Consider the following 16,196-nt stretch of genomic DNA (forward strand, 5'->3'; position numbering starts at 1 on the left):
AGCATAGAACACCCTACCATCGCGAGCAGCATTTTAGAGAGGATGGAGTTTTTCGAGATGGAGAGACCTGCCAAACAAATGAACTTTAAGACTACAATTTGCAGAATGATGACCAAGAAACGTTTTTTGATATTATGCATTTTTATGTTGTTCAGTGTAATGATGTTTTTTATAGGATATGTTCTATTCTCTCTTTTCGAGTGACATTTGCACCCACTTCATCGCCCATACCTCCTCCTTCTACTGTTTCCTCACATTCTTTTCAACCTCTTCCTGAACATGAATCAGCTAGGAGATTAGAGTTTATTAATAACTTCTTCGTTCAGCTTTTGCACCAACACCAACTAGTAATGAACACGACTAACTGTTGGGTGTGTGGTCTTATGCCTCACACAACGGATAAAGGTATCCCTTATCTGGTCCTGCCTTTCAGCCATAATGGTTCTGTGTGGGCATACAGAACAATTTTCATTTACGCACATGAAACCTACCCCCTACGTTCTGTGACAGACAATCCTAAGAATAGTGCTCTAGTCAAGGGTATAGTAGATATGATTAAGGAAGATATCTCCTATGAGACTATCCCAAGAGATGAGACACTAGTATATATAGGATGGAACGTGACCGGATATGGAGTTACTCTGAGTGAGAAACAGCAAGCTAAGAGATATTCCCCGATTTGGATTGTACCCCATCAGGGCCACTTATGTCTCCAAGGTACTGGCAAGAATCCCAGAGCTCAGTTAGGGAAGAGTATTTGTACTGAGACATACGTTTTTGCGTCTCAGACTTCCCCTTCGTTCCTGGCAGCTAGGGGTACCTATTTCATCTGCCATGATAGAGCCTATACATGGTTGCCCCCTGACTTTTCGGGCACATGCTTTGTTTCGTTCCTGTTGCCTCCCACCTACACAGCTGCGGCAGATTAGATAGTTAGAGGTGTCTTCAGTGAAGAAGACACTGCAGGACAAGAATTTGGAGACTTCGTAAAAGGTTTTCTGCCGTTCTGGGGACCCATGGTTAACAGCAGGAACATTAGGCAATTGACAAGGGTGGCTGAGTCCACCGTAGTTGAAACGGCCGGTGCCCTTAGCAACTTGACTGCTGAGCTCCAGTCGGATCGTCATATGACCCTTCAGAACAGGGTCACGTTAGACGTCATCTTTGCAGACCGAGGTGGGGTATGTAGGGTGATCCAATCGAGTTGCTGTGTTTTCATTCCAGATAATGCTCCAACAGTGTACCAGGCCATCTCCAAACTGCATAAGATTTCCGAATCTATTCATGTGGACAAAGGAGATGGTCGTTAATGGGAGGGTTCTGGGAACTGGTATCCGGCTGGGGATGGAAAATTCTGATGGTCATTGGGATGGTCTTAGCCATCCTTTTCCTGTTCTGTCTGTGCGTACAGTGTGCTCCTGCTATATGTGGCCTCTGTGCTACATCTTGTGTTAGGAAGCCTATATCGAGGGACGAGCTAAGTAATAGGATGATGCTACAGCAACATCTCAATGACTTTACGAATATAGACCTGGACTCAGATTAGCATGAGTATAGGTTATTGCCTATGTAAGGGCAAAAGGAGGGTCTGAAGTACTCGAAATTCTGGACCCATGTTATACACATCATCGTATCATGACGATTTTGATATCAGAAGACCGAGAATGGCTAGTACGCTAGGCACAAGCATTTTCGGCATATTCGAGTGACGATTCACCTTGAAATCGCAGTTTTCGTCCTGAACCCTCAGGTTCCATTTTGTGTACGGCAGCCATTTTGTGAGTTGCCCTCACATAGGCCAATGATTAAGGCCAAACACGATTCTGAAGGACACGTACACCTTTCCTGACTTCTCTGCGACCTGGGCAAGCTGACTCCACTGCCCAAGGCCAAACCTGTTCGGTCAGTTCCTCTCCCAGTGGCCGAACGAGATAGTATCAGGGCACAACAGGCCATAAACCTTTCATCGCACACAAACCACGCCTAATCTTGCGCACACCTGTCCCTGTTTCCTACTTTATGACTTGCTTTACGAGGAGGAGGTGTCCGTTTTTATTGGGGGTCCGTCGATATCTGATGAAAATACTGGGCCTTGCTGGATAATTGATTGTGGGCTGAACAAACTGAAATGTGGGATTGCCATCATGACTCTGCTTTTTCTTTGTAGTGAAAATATGTGAATGGTCAACTGTAAAATATGGAATGTTTGCCTGAAGCATAATATTTAGTATAAAAGGGATGGCTGGCTTTGTAAGTTTGAGCAGTCTCCTGAGAATATACACCGTGTTGTGCTTCTAGGATACCTGTTACTTGGTTGCAGCCAATAAATTCGATCTTTGACTTCACCTAGAAGACTCTGAGTTTCTGTAGTCTAAACAGGAAGGACCCGAAGTCTTAGGGTGTTGTCCCTGGCACCGCTGGGTTACCGGTTCGTTACCGGTTCCGAAAAACCCAGTACTTCAACGGTGCCAGACCAATGTCAATCAACATCAGAAGAGACTTTTGTCCCTGTGTTCATTCCAGGCATTCATTTTGGTCCAGAAAGTGAGTAAGAAGACTGGGAGGGGCCACTGGACCCTTTAACTGACCAGCCTGAAGAAATGGACTGGCAAATAGACCTGGGTGATGCCAGTGGTCTGGTCACCTCCCCTGACACCGGTTTGCTTTCTCCCCCTACCATGGCTATGAAAGAGGGAACTTCCTATGCTGTGGTGGTGAGGAGGGCAGTGAGGTCCTCAGCCTCAAGCTCCCTACGGTGACAGTCAGAACTAACCTCCTGACAGAGGTGCTTAAGCCTGCAGCTTCCACTTCTGAAGCCTTCACTGACATCCTTCTGGGCACTTACCCTCCCCTGAGAGCTTGGTCTTCCAAGCCGGATGTATGACGTTACAACGCATACATTTACATCGCATGCCTTTACAACGCGGTATTTACAACGAATACCTTTACAACGCATAATGCTTTTGGGCGCTGGTTAGTGAATAGTTTAATGTACTATTCCAACTCCAGTCCCCGTGGATAGTAGGGAAGGTGTTGGATAGTAAATTAAACCTATTCCCTACCCTAGAGCGCCCCCCAGCGCAATGCGTTGTAATGGTTTGCGCTGTAAAAGTTGCGTCGTAAAGGCACTGCGTGGTAAAAGTTGCGTTGTAAACGTTGTTCACCTTCCAAGCCTCATCATCAAATGTTACATTCCCTTCTGCTCCTCCAAAGAGGGAATCCAAGAAGCTGGACCATCTTGAGAAGAGGATATTTTCTTCCTCCAGATTGGCATTACGGTTGGTGAATATCGCTTGCCTCTTGGGCCATTACTCTCATACTATCTGGGATACATAGGTGCTACCTCAGTGCTCAGACAATGCACCAGCCGTTCTCTCTCAAGCAATTGCAGATGGAAGAGACACAGCCAAATTCACCATATGCTGTGGACTGGATGCCACTGACTCACTGGGTAGAACAACCGCCACATCTGTAGCTCTGAGACTTTATGCCTGGTTGAAGATTTCTGGCTTCTCGTGGGATGTCCATTCTTCTTTGATGGACATGCCCTTTAACTGCACTTGCCTCTTTGGTGACAAGGCAGACTCAGCGCTCGAGCGCATCAAGGATTCTTGAGATATAGCCAGATCCTTGCTCCTCACGGCTACCTCCCATCCACCTCAGTCTGCTTTTTGTCCCTTTCGTGGCTGCAGAAGGGGCGCTCAGCCACGTCATGTTCAGCCCTGCCACCAAGTCACGCAAGCTGTCCAGCCTCTGCAAGGCTGTGGATGTGGGATCCAGCATCCTTGTGGGTCAGGGAGCCAGCGGGTGGGCCAGTCCATCCTTTCCCCCACTTCCACCGCCTCCAAACCTACCTAGTACAACATTCCAGAACCATCACCACCCAGTCGGTGGCAGGATTCGCCATCCCCCCTCCGCTGGCAATCCATCATGTCGGACAGGCGGGTCCTGCAAATAGTCCGAAGGGCCTACTCACTCCCCTTTGAGACTACCCCTTCCTCTATGCCACCTTCTTACAGTTGCATGTCAGAGGATAATTTTGCACTTCTCCACAAGGAAATTTGGCTCTTTTGGCCAGGAGAGCCATAGAGAGGGTCCATGTGACAAAAGTAGGTTGTGGTTGCTATACCGCTACCTTCTGGTGCCTAAAAAGGACAAAGGCATGCATCCTATCCTAGACCTATGGGCCCTCAACTTCTTTCTAGGGAAGGACACGTTCAAAATGCTCACCCTTGCCCAAGTTCTGTCTGCAATCAACCCAGGAGACTGGATGGTGGTGTTGGATTTTCAAAATGCTTATTTTCATATCCCCGACCTGCCAGCCCACAGACGTTACTTTTGGTCAACGCTGGACAACAACCATTTTCCGTTCACTGTGCATTTGGCCTTACCAGCGTCCCTTGGGTGTTCATAAAGGTGATGGAGGTGGTCGCAGCTAATCTGCACAGCTCAAGGATTCCAATCTTCCCGAAATCTTGAGGGCTAGCTGTTGATGGCGGGCTTGCCCTAGACTGTCGCCTCCCACCTCCAGACTACATCGGACCTACTGCACTCGCTGGGGTTCTCTATCAAGGTACCAAAGTCACACCTGACTCCCTCTCAGACTCTCCCTTTCATCGGGTGGTTCTGGACACAGTACAGTTTTGGGCCCATCCTCCTGAGCAGCAGTACAGGATATTTGGGCTATGATACAGATGTTTCAACCTCTATCCCAGATTTCGGTAAGAATGACTCTGAGGCTGCTGGGTCTCATGGCCTCTTGCATCCTGTTGGTGGATCATGCCAGATGGCATATGCAGGCTCTGCAGTGCTACCTGTAGTTCCAGCAGGCGCAGCATCAGGAATCTTTCCGACTACGTCCAGATCTCAGAGGGAACTACACACCAACTGCAGTGGTAGCTAACAAACCAAGATTGGGTCAGAGTCAGGTCCTTATCCCTTCCCCAACCAGATCTAATGGTGACGACTGATGCGTAACTTCTGGGTTGGGGTGGCCATCTGAGACTGGCAGAGATCAGAGGATTCTGGTCTCCAGCAGAGTCCGGTCTCGATTTCAACCTTTTGGACCTGTGGGCAATCAGACTGGCACTCAAGGCATTCCTTCCCTCTCTCAAGGAGAAAGTGGTGCAGGTGTTCACTGACAACACCACTGCCATGTGGTACTGCTACAAGGAGGGCGGGGTGAGGTTGTGGATTCTTTGTCAGGAGGCTCTCTGCCTCTGGACATTGCTGGAACATCAGGACATAACACTGGTGGTTCAACACCTGGCAGGTTCTCTGAACGCCAGAGCGGGCGAACTCAGAGGTCGGTGCCTGGTCAATCACGATTGGCATCTCCATCCGGAGGTGATGCAAGGTCTCTTTCACCCATGGGAAAAGCCTTAGTTAGATCTGTTTGCCTCCAAAGAGAGCATGTAATATCCACAGTATTGCACGTTGGAGTTTCCAAGGCGGTGTTCGCTTGGCGCCATTTTTCGGCACGAGTGGAGCTGCGGCCTCCTTTTCGCCTGTACCACTTCTGCCCAGAGTACTCAAAAAGATCAAGTACGACCGGGCTCAAGTCATTCTTGTAGCTCTGGATTGGGCATGAAGAGTCTGGTATTCTGTCGCAGCAGCAGGGGACCGTTCTTCAGCTGAACCTGTCCAATCTCCACCTCCTTCCGTGGACATTGAGTGGTGGCAGTTGACAGGTTTCAGCCTTCTGCCCCAAGTCTGGGATGATATCTTGGCAGCCAGGCATCCCTTCACTAAAATGGTGTATGCCTGTAGATGGAGCAAATTTGTGGCATGGGGTACAGCAAAGGCTGTTGACCCCCTTTCTGCTCCTCTTTCTGAAGTCCTTTTTGACATACTTTTCTTTGGCCCGGCACTCCTTCCTCCCTTTTTCAAATCTCCTATTGTTGATAGATTATTTAAGAGCCTTACTCATCTGTTCCCTCCATCTCCTTTCATATACCCGCATGGGATCTGAATCCGGTGCTTACTTCTTATGTGTGCTCCCTTCGAGCCTCTTCATAACTGCTCTCTCAAGTTGGTGACTCTCAAGACTGCCTTCCTTGATGCCATCACCTCTGCTTGCAGAATGAGCGAGCTGCAGGCTTTATCTTCCACGCCCCCCTTTCCTTTCTGTTTACCTGGATAAAGTGGTGCTCCGGATGAAATCCTTCCTAAAGTCGTCACGCCCTTTCATGTGGGACAATCTATCACTCTGCCCACTTTTTACCCACCCCTGCATTCCTCCAAGGAGGAGGGGAGACTCCACCGTCTGGACCCAAATCGTGCATTGTTTTTTTTATCATGCTTGCATGAAAGACTTCCAGGTGGATGATCAACTCTTCACTCTTGCTATGTGGATGCCAAGAAAGGTCAGGCTGTTCAGAAATCTCCCGATGGGTTGTCGTCTGCATCAAAATATGCTGTGCATTGGCAAAGAAGGAACCTCCTGTGGGTTTGCATGCTTACTCCACCAGAGCAACAGCGGCAACTATGGCGATAGCATGTGGAGTCCCAGTCCTCCAAATCTGTCAGGCTGCAACGTGAGCATCCCTGCACACGTTTACCAGACACTACTGCCTGCACAACCAAGTCCGGAGGGATGGGTACTTTGCCCATTCGGGGGTCCCAGACTTCCTGGTATGATCTTGATTTGCAGACCATCCTCCAGGGTATTGCTGGGATATCTATTCTAAGGTAAAGAATCTTCAAGTAACAGTCTCTCAGAGAACAAGTTACTTACCTTCGGTAACGATGTAACTGGTAGAGACATATGTTATTTGTAGATTCCTTACTGCTTGACCCATTCTCCACACTCTGCTAACTGATTTCTAGGGATCAGGGCCGGCTTTAGCGCTGGTGGCGCCTGGTGCAACAATCACTTTTGGCGCCCCCACGCCCCATGACCACCTCCTCGGATTCTCTCCCTACCACCTGCAAAAGTGTCCTTCATCTCTCCAATCATCAGATGCGGCCGCACCACTCGGACTGCCCTAAAGGAATAGGGACTCCCCCTACAGGGCCTACAGGGCCCTAGTTTTGGTCAGTGTCTTTCATGGCTCGGCACTTCTGGTGTGGAAAATCATGTTAAGAACTTAACGTCAGAGCACATGGGTGGCGCCTATGTAGGTCCCGTAACTTCATACTGGTGCCCGCAACACTGACGACGGACGCGAGCCGACTACCGCCACGTAATGACGCGTAGGGGTACTGCAAAAGACAAATCCCTGGATCCAGACTGACACCTGGGGGCAATTCTTATGTAAGGAATCTACAATTAACATATGTCTCTACCAGATATATTGTTACTGAAGGTAAGTAACTTGTTCTTTGTGTATTACACTGAGAGTACAAGCACAAAATTCTACACATTACGGAATAGTCAAAGGCTTTTTTCCAGTCACTAAATATAGGCGTGCTATTTTATAAGACCTATGCTAATATTTACACTGTAAGACTTGGACAAATCTGCAGATTTAATGTTGATTTATTATGAGAGTAGTACTCTATGTTTTATGACATATTTGATGGATTTATGGATGGAAATGCATGATATTATCTGCTAATATTTATTTTCTACTATATTTACCTGATTTGTTTTAAATAAACAGCTACGGTGACGTTTGTCAATATAGGCCCAAGGCCAAATAAACATACATTTAAAACTGACAATAGATCGACTAATTGCGTTATCCCTGGCTTCATTAAGGTCAAGAACAGTCATTTTTAGGAATATTCCGGACCTAACTAATGCCTGTGAGGTTGAGGGAGTTTTTGCTGACAATAAGCTACCAAGAGACGTTATGTGAATCAAACACAATACCGATATTCTACAAGGAGCAGCTTGTATGATCTGCCCATAAATCCAAGGCTATAAAGCGGACTGATGCCCAACAGTAATTAAAATTATTCTGCGCTAAATGCATATGGTAATATAAGGATATTGCTTGCATTCTGTAAGGATGTAAAGAGGAGGCTACTTTGGGAGGTGTCCCTTACAGACATGTTAGGAGAAAACACAATTCTTTTGGGCTACCAGGGATCACACATTAAGGTCAAATTGACATGAACATTGATGGCCAACAGGAGAATTCTTGGGGGAAAACCTTTGTTGTGTTCCAATCTTGGTGGTTAGTAAAGAAGATCAACATACAAAGGAGCCATTTTAGTTGAGGACACATGAGACTATTGTATTTTTGGTCATATGAAGTACTTCCCTTTGCTTTAGCGATCTTACCTGGAGTCTGAACCAATCAAGCCTCAGAGCTGTGAAATCAAATTTCTCTTTGTTGTCAACTGCATAGAAAGAAAGAGAAACAGATTGTCATTAATCTTCCATTTTCTTGTCCATTTCAGCCCCACTCAACAAAAAAGTCTGAGATGGGAAACGCTTCATTTTTAGAATAATGCTCTAAGGAATCAAATAGTAGATGTCTTCCCATCCCTTAGACATAATGGTTAAAGTTGAATTTATTAAAAGTTGATCGTGATCTGTACTTCAGCACCAGGAGTAATGGGGAAAGCATGATTTATCTTTTAAAGTCTGATGGGCCTCATTTATGAAAAGTGACGCATCGCTGCGTGAAAACAGCGATGCGTCACTTTTCACTGCGCCCTCCTTGCAACACCAATGATGCGTCATATTTACAGTATGACGCATCATTGCGCAAGGAGTTACAGATACGTCAGTATTTCTGACGTATCTGTATGGCGCAAAAGTGACTCATTGCTGGAGTGTGTCACAAAAGTGACGCAACTCCAGCAATGTATCCTTTCACATGGGGCAAGCCGCATGTGAAAGGGCCTGCGTCAGTCTTACGCCTGCTGTGAGGCAGGCGTAAGAAATTGACGCATTTGTGTCCTAGAAGTGGTGCAGTGAAATCTCATAGATTTCACTGCGTCACTTCTACGACCCTTTCTTGCGTCAAAACGCCCCCCTTGCAAACATTATACCTGGCGCAGGTATAATGTGGCGCAGGGGTTTACAAAGTGACGCATCTACCTAGATGCGTCACTTTATAAATATGGTGCAACAAGGCACATTTTTGTACGCTGCTGGTGCGTCACAAAAAGTGACGCACGGCGGACTAAAAGTGACGCACGGCCTCATAAATGAGGCCCAATGTCTCTGTTCAGTGACAAGCTCTGCACATTTAAGAAAAAGTAGAAAAAGATGGAGGCATAACTGTCAGCTCTCCATCTCAATCTCCCTCCAACTCTTTGCATTGTTAGACTATGCAGGTTAATGCATTTGTTAGCAAGGTTATTTGCCTGAATCTCCTTCTGTACCTCTAACTCCCGTGCATCCTCTCTGGTATTTCGTCCAGTTACTCAAGTTTTGAGACCCAATTCCGACTCCCTTGATCTCAGCACAAACTCTCTCCTCACTGATACACTTCCTAGCTGTTCACCCTCACCCTATCTTAAGTCGTTTTCCTGTGCCTTCCAGCAGTTGTTTACCGTCTCTCATCTCTTTCTATACTTGTCTCTCCGGGACTTCAGTGGGCAAAAGGCTGACTATAGCATCATGACAGATCCTGCCATCTTGCTTTTTAGATACGTCCTCAAGAAGACTTTTTTTTAATTGTTTGAATGATGCCTAATAGCTACATCAAGACTTTCATTAAATTATCATAAATTGTATTGTGTCAATGAAACAGTCAGAAAATTAGATAATTGCTACTGTATTAATTTGTCATTACAATTGAATGCGGTATGAGTGGGTATGTTTTGCATGGTTGTTTACCTTTTAGAGAAGTTGCTATTTTGGTAAATGGAGCTTTAGTTTGCCATAGAAGTCATTACCTCAGTGTACCTAGGTCTGTATGGGAATTAAGTGACCCTTGTGTTGAAGTCCGATAACCAGGTAAAGTCTGACCAAATACAATAGAAACTCATCATACAGCATGGAAGCAGGACCAATATGAGTTCAGCGAGCAGATTGGCCGTATATTAGCTATCAGAACGCGCCAGGCGGCCACTAAAGGGGAGATTTCACAAATTGTCTCCGAGGCAGGGCTCTCAGCTACAACACCAAGGGGGATCTGTTCAATCTTCCAAGATTATTATCAGAACCTATATAATGCCGATAACAACGCCGATATAGGGGAGATTGAAAGATACTTAGAAAGTGCACAAGTCGAGAAGTTTACAGCAGTAGATAAAGCAGGGGTGGAATCGGATTTTACGATGGAGGAAATACAAGCAGCAATTAAAGATCTACCTGCTGGAAAAGCTGTGGGCCCGATCTTATTCCGCTGGAATTTTATAAAATTTTCCTACCAAATCTTGCAGAGGATATCTATCAGCTTATGGTGTCAACACAGAAAGGAGCAACACCTCCAGAGTCTTGGGGCGAGGCCACTATGGTGGTATTTCTGAAAAAGAATAAACCTCCAACAGACCCCGGGTCTTACAGACCCATAAGCTTGATGAACAGCGATACAAAGATTTTTTCTAAGATCCTAGCCAATAGAGTAAGCTCAATCATCGGCAAAATTATATCCCCTAGGCAACATAGGTTCATCCCGGGCAGGGGCACGGCAGATCACATCAGAAGAGTGTGCACCATGTTTGATGGGACGGCTGCCTCACGAGACCCTATGGCTTTAATATTATTAGATGCTGAGAAAGCATTTGATAGGGTCTCGTGGGGCTTCCTATGGGCGGCATTAGCAAAAGCAAATATCGGTGATGTTTGCATTAAGGCTCTAAGCGTCTTATATGTGAACCCGACGATAAGACTCAGGATAATGGGAGAACAGAGTGGGATTATAAAAATCGGACGAGGAACTAGGCAAGGATGCCCCTGCTCTCCGCTGCTCTTCGCCTTCTATATAGATGCCTTTATTAGAAAGATAGAGCTAAATAAGAATATTATACCAATTGTGCTGAATGGATTTGAAACAAAAATCCTAGGCTATGCCGACGATTTTGCTATAACCTCTGCGGATCCGGTTAGGGCACTCTTGGAAATAGAAAGAGAAGCTAATCTATTTGGGGCAATGTCGGGTTATAAATTAAATCAGAGCAAAACGCAAATTGTAAGTAATAAAAAGATAACGATGATAGATCAAAGAGTAACGGATTCTGCAGTGTATTTAGGGGTAACAATAACCTCAGATCTTTCTAAGATAGTTGAAATGAACCTGGGACCGCTAATTAAAAAGACCAAGAAGGATCTAGATAGATTAAATAATCTACATTTAACAATAATAGGGCGGTGCAATTTAATAAAAATGACATTCTTGCCTAAAGTACTATACCTGTTTCGAACTATCCCACTGAAATTTAATAATAAATGGCTTGGGGAAATAGAGGGAGTTACAAATCGTTTTATCTGGGCCAAGGGAAGGACATGACGAGCACTAAAATTCTTATCTCTGCCAAGGGAAAGAGGAGGTTTAGCAGCTCCCGATTTCAAGACCTACTATTGGGCAACTGTTTTAGAATATATTAGAGGGCTAGTAGGCGGGAATATGGAGGACCAGTGGAGAGAGGGGGAAAGCGTCCCCGACACATATGAGTTATTAATCAAGAGATCCAGCAAGTGGCTTCTTACTTTTAATGAAGCCAGCTACTATAAAAAAGTTAAGTTTAAGACTCTCGGACCAGTAGTTTCAATCTGGTCTGCCCTCAGGAAGAAAATAAAAATGGGGAGAATGAATTTTTACACACCTCTGTATAAGAATCAACTTTTACCGGTAATATTCCACGACTATGTAATGAAAAGATGGGATATATTGGGAGTGAAAACTATTGGGGACCTCATAGACACGACAGGCCTTATGACATTTGAGCATTTACAGCAGTTATACAATTTAGATTGTAGAGATTTTTTTAAATACTTACAAATAAGGTCAGTGTTGGCAAAAAAACAGGGAGGGGAAACCAACTATAAGAGAGAGGAAATTATGGAATTTTTAACAGATCAGAAGGGTTGTTCGATATCCCAGATCTATGGGGAACTGATTCAGCTCAAGGAGGATGACTGTGGAAGGGCTGCACAAAAATGGAATGCTAAGCTTAACCTATCTGGCAATGAGGTTGTAAAATCATTCCAGTTGTCAAACTCAGTATTAAGAGTGACTAATCTACAAGCTCAGCAATATAAGACCTTATTCGAGCTTTATTACACACCATACAGAATTGCTCAATGGGGCGGAACAACGGGGGTTGTCTGCCCCAGATGCCAAGCAACACAGGCAGACACCATACACATGTTTGCGGCCTGTCCAGCCCTGGGTCCATTTAAAAGCTCAATAGAGAAATTTCTCGATAGAGAATTAGGGATTAATATCAGTATAACGAATGAAGTAATGGTTCTAGGGGTCACCAGGGACGATGTAGAAATATCTCATTCAGAATTTGTATATCTAGCAATGACCCTAAGTCGGTTATGTATCGCAACAATGTGGAAAGATCCAAACCCGCCAACATTCCAACAATGGCTATCACGGTTGCTAGCTATATATGTATTGGAAAAAGCAATGTATGATAAAAAAGGCCGAACGATAAAACAACTGGGTAAAAGAATATGGGCCCCCATAACCGAATGGAAACAAAGGCTAGAAAATAGCTAGAAATCTATAAAGTATCCCCAGCTCTTCTCTTCTCTTGTCTCTCTTCTACTCTTTTCTCTTCCTTTGCGCTTTCTTGTTGTACAAATGTGATTGGATAGTATAATTCGTATGGTGTTTCAATACGAGGAGTTATATTGTATAATTTTTTATATATGCATTCCTCTTCCCATGTATATAAGATTGTGATATATGAATTGGAGATTATAATTGGATAATGATAATGTCCTATGTCTGATGATGATGATTAATAAAAAAATTTTAAAAAAAAAAAAGAAACTCATCATACATGTAAGCCTTTAATTTGCTATTTTTGAAAATGCACTCCTGGCACAACTTCAGATGTTGTTTCTCAAATTGTTGTAATTGTAGAAATATAGCCTTAGTTATTTTAATGTGGAAAGTAGAACTATTGCTCTGCTTTAGATCTGTAACGGATCGTGGGCATGATTTGGGGGTTAGCGGTAAGGTAACTTATGCTGGTTAACTGTGAGTGATGTAAACCTGCTGTTGGTGGGAAAATCAAGAGCAGAATTGGCACAAAGCAGCACTACAGGATGGCTGCCGTAATTCTGGCATTTACTTCTTTGTGGATTTTAAGTTATTGTCTCTAAGTTAGGCTCAAGTATCTTATTGAAATCAGATTTCTTTTGACAATATATGATGAGAGAGAAAGAGCAAGACTGGGTTGCCATAGGATCGTGCGATGGACAAATGTGCCTTGTCTGCGGGCATTAAGATTAACATGATTCAACGCTCTTACTACTCCTCCTGAACTGTGGGTGCCAGCAAAAGCTAATGACATAGCATTGTAGGTTTATGAAAGCATAATGAAGATATATAGATCCAAACCAAAGTGGTAAGTGTTTTAGTACTTCATAATTGGAAAAGTGACGACAATTGACAGCTGCCATTACCTTAAGGCTATTGTGGTAGTAGTAGTAGTAGTAGTAGTAGTAGTAGTAGTAGTAGTAGTGGTAGTAGTATTAGTAGTAGTAGTAGTAGTAGTAAAATACTTAAATAGGTAACCAAGTACCATCAAAGTGTACATAGGCAAAGTAATACAATAAATACATCAGAATACATTTTTTAATATTCGCACAGTTCAGGCTTATAGTAAAAGAAGCAAGTGCTATTGGGAAATCGTCCCTGCAATCATTCCTTATATACAGAGCAAAGTGCAAGAGTCGAACAAAGGCTATGTGCAAAGCAAGCAATTGACAGCATAGAAAGTCAATCAAATTGGTTTTTGTTGTTGTTTTTTTGTTGCTATAAAATAGACGTTAAAGTTAGGTAGTAGTTACAAAATATCTTAATCACTGGCAGTCTGCAATCTACCACATTTGTACCAGACCGCCTGTAAACATTTGATGCAGTAACAGTTGCATGAATAGTATCACTCTTTAAAATTCTAAAACCCACTAAAGGTCTGGTCACCTCCAGGTTATGACATAGAGGAATAATAAATTTCCGGCATGGGCCAAGATAACCAGGACAGAAGAATAGTATGTGTGTCTCATCCTCGTTTTCCAAGCCACACGCTGGACAAATACTAGAAACGAAGTCTTGTTTCATTTATTAGTGAAGGACCTCAGAGTTAAAGTACCAAATTGAAAGCGAATATAAAGACTTTTTGCTAAAGGGGAAGAGTCAAAATCTAAAAATTCATCAAAACGGGAGAATGGTTTAATGTCTAGAAATCTATTTGTCAATGTGCTAGTTGACTGGTTATTGATATAGCCATGTTGGATATGAATCCAGTAACTGGATTTTAAAATGTTAAGATCAGCTTTGCACATTTTTTCCGGATTGGCCCATACCCTTTGCAGGCACAGTTTGCTTAGCCGGTACAAAACAAATTTAACACAGGGTACTGACTTAGCACCTCTAGTGGAAAGCAGGTCGGCAAGGCAGTCGCTGAACTCCCTTATCAGGTGTAACCCATAAACAAACCCAATAAACAAGTAGTCTTAGAGTGGCCAGATCTGCAATTCTTTTTAATCCTAAATAAAAAAAATAGGGGAGGTTAACAGTATACTATTAGGAACAGAAACCAGCCATCTGACAAAACTATTTTCTGTGACAGTGAGTAAATAGACATCAGTACAACCCTAAGTTTCAGCTCCGTAAAGAGCGGCCCCTTGTGCCTTGCCACAATATACTTCCAGGACCGGTGAGACCGCACAAGAGCTTTTTTGCCTATGCAACCTATTAATAGTATGTGTTCTGTGCTCGACTAGTAGCGTGCTTTTGCTTAGTGGATCTTTCCACTTTAGGTTCTCCTTTACTTTGACGCCTATGTAATTGAAGCTCCTCATCCTCTCTAGTGCTTCTCCACCAACATGTATAATGGCATTTTTAACCACTCCTTTCCCAAACACCATGTATTTGGTCTTATTAACATTGAGCCCCAAGTCCCTTGACACACAGAAGTCTGTAAATTTGTCGATAAGGAGCTGAAGCCCCATCGGTGTCTTAGAAATGAGAAGGGAGTCATCTGCAAATAAGAAAATCTGTACCTTATTGCTGTTCTGAGCAGGGGAGTTACTTCTGCAGTTCATCAAAATATTAACCACATCATTTATGTAAAGGGTGAGGAGCATGCGTGCAAGGACACACCCTTGTTGTACACCCCGCTGGATATGAATGTATTTGGTTAATTCTCCATGTAGCCACACCGTACCTGGGCAAAGTTATTACAGTACAATTCAGACATAAGATTAATCAAATTCCCAGGAACCCCATTTTGTTTAAAACATGCCACAAATTAGTACCTGGGATAAGATCAAATGCGGCTCTAAGGTAGATAAAAGCCACATAGAGCTTCTGATGTTGCAGTGAAATATATTTCCAATATGATGTGGCAAATCTAAAAATGTGATCAGAGGTGCTTAATTTTGTGCGAAACCCTGCTTGGGGGTCTGACATAATATTGTTTGAATTTACCCAATGTAACAATTTGTCAAGAATTTGCTTGGCAAAAATCTTTTGGGGATTGTCAATTAGGCTGATTGCCCTTTATTTGAGGGCACACATGCATCACCTTTTGTATGTATTGTAACAATCTCTGCACCTCTCCTAGAATCTGGTATCTCACCTCCTCGTGCTATAGCATTAGAAAGTAGGTTAAGATAAACTATCCAAATCTGGGGTTCCGATTTGTATAAGTCACCCAGAATTTTGTCTGGTCCTGGTGCCTTGGCAGATTTTAACGAGGCGATAGCTCTGGCAGTATGCTCTAAGCTAAAAGTAATAACTGTGCCATGGGCTTTTCTAATGTGTGTGCCTGTGATGATTATTGGGTTGCACCAGGGCCCTGAAGTGTCAGCGGCCTCTGCCTCATAGAGATCAGAGAAGTGGGATACCCATTTATCAGCTGGTATATGATATTGGTAGCTCATTATGCTATCTTCTCTAGTTTGGGTCACTGGGTGCCAGAAGAAGCTATTATCATTTGTTTTAACTGCGAACAGAATGTCCTTCCAAATGTTATCATCCCAATTGTTTTTTCTAAAATGTAACTAGTCTTTGTAAGCGCGCCTAGCTTAGGCTATTAAGACCCTGTTGCCACAGAAAACAGCAGATCTTAAAGAGCATTTAGCTTGCGTACAGGTGAGATCATAC

The 16,196-nt window shown here is 43.8% G+C and overlaps 1 protein-coding gene across 1 annotated transcript in view; it reads right to left on the minus strand.

Annotated features, from left to right (window-relative positions):
- The window catches only part of NCKAP1L (NCK associated protein 1 like), a 1,588,380-nt gene that overhangs the window by 1,165,415 nt on the left and 406,769 nt on the right, over window positions 1-16,196 (minus strand). Inside the window, exon 15 of the mRNA XM_078688681.1 lies at window positions 8,231-8,289. Within this exon, the coding sequence (XP_078544807.1) occupies window positions 8,231-8,289 (59 nt within the window). The remainder of the gene's footprint in view (window positions 1-8,230; window positions 8,290-16,196) is intronic.

The sequence above is a fragment of the Lissotriton helveticus genome, chromosome 1_1, assembly GCF_964261635.1.
Source record: "Lissotriton helveticus chromosome 1_1, aLisHel1.1, whole genome shotgun sequence".
In the NCBI taxonomy this organism is placed as follows: Eukaryota; Metazoa; Chordata; class Amphibia; order Caudata; family Salamandridae; genus Lissotriton; species Lissotriton helveticus.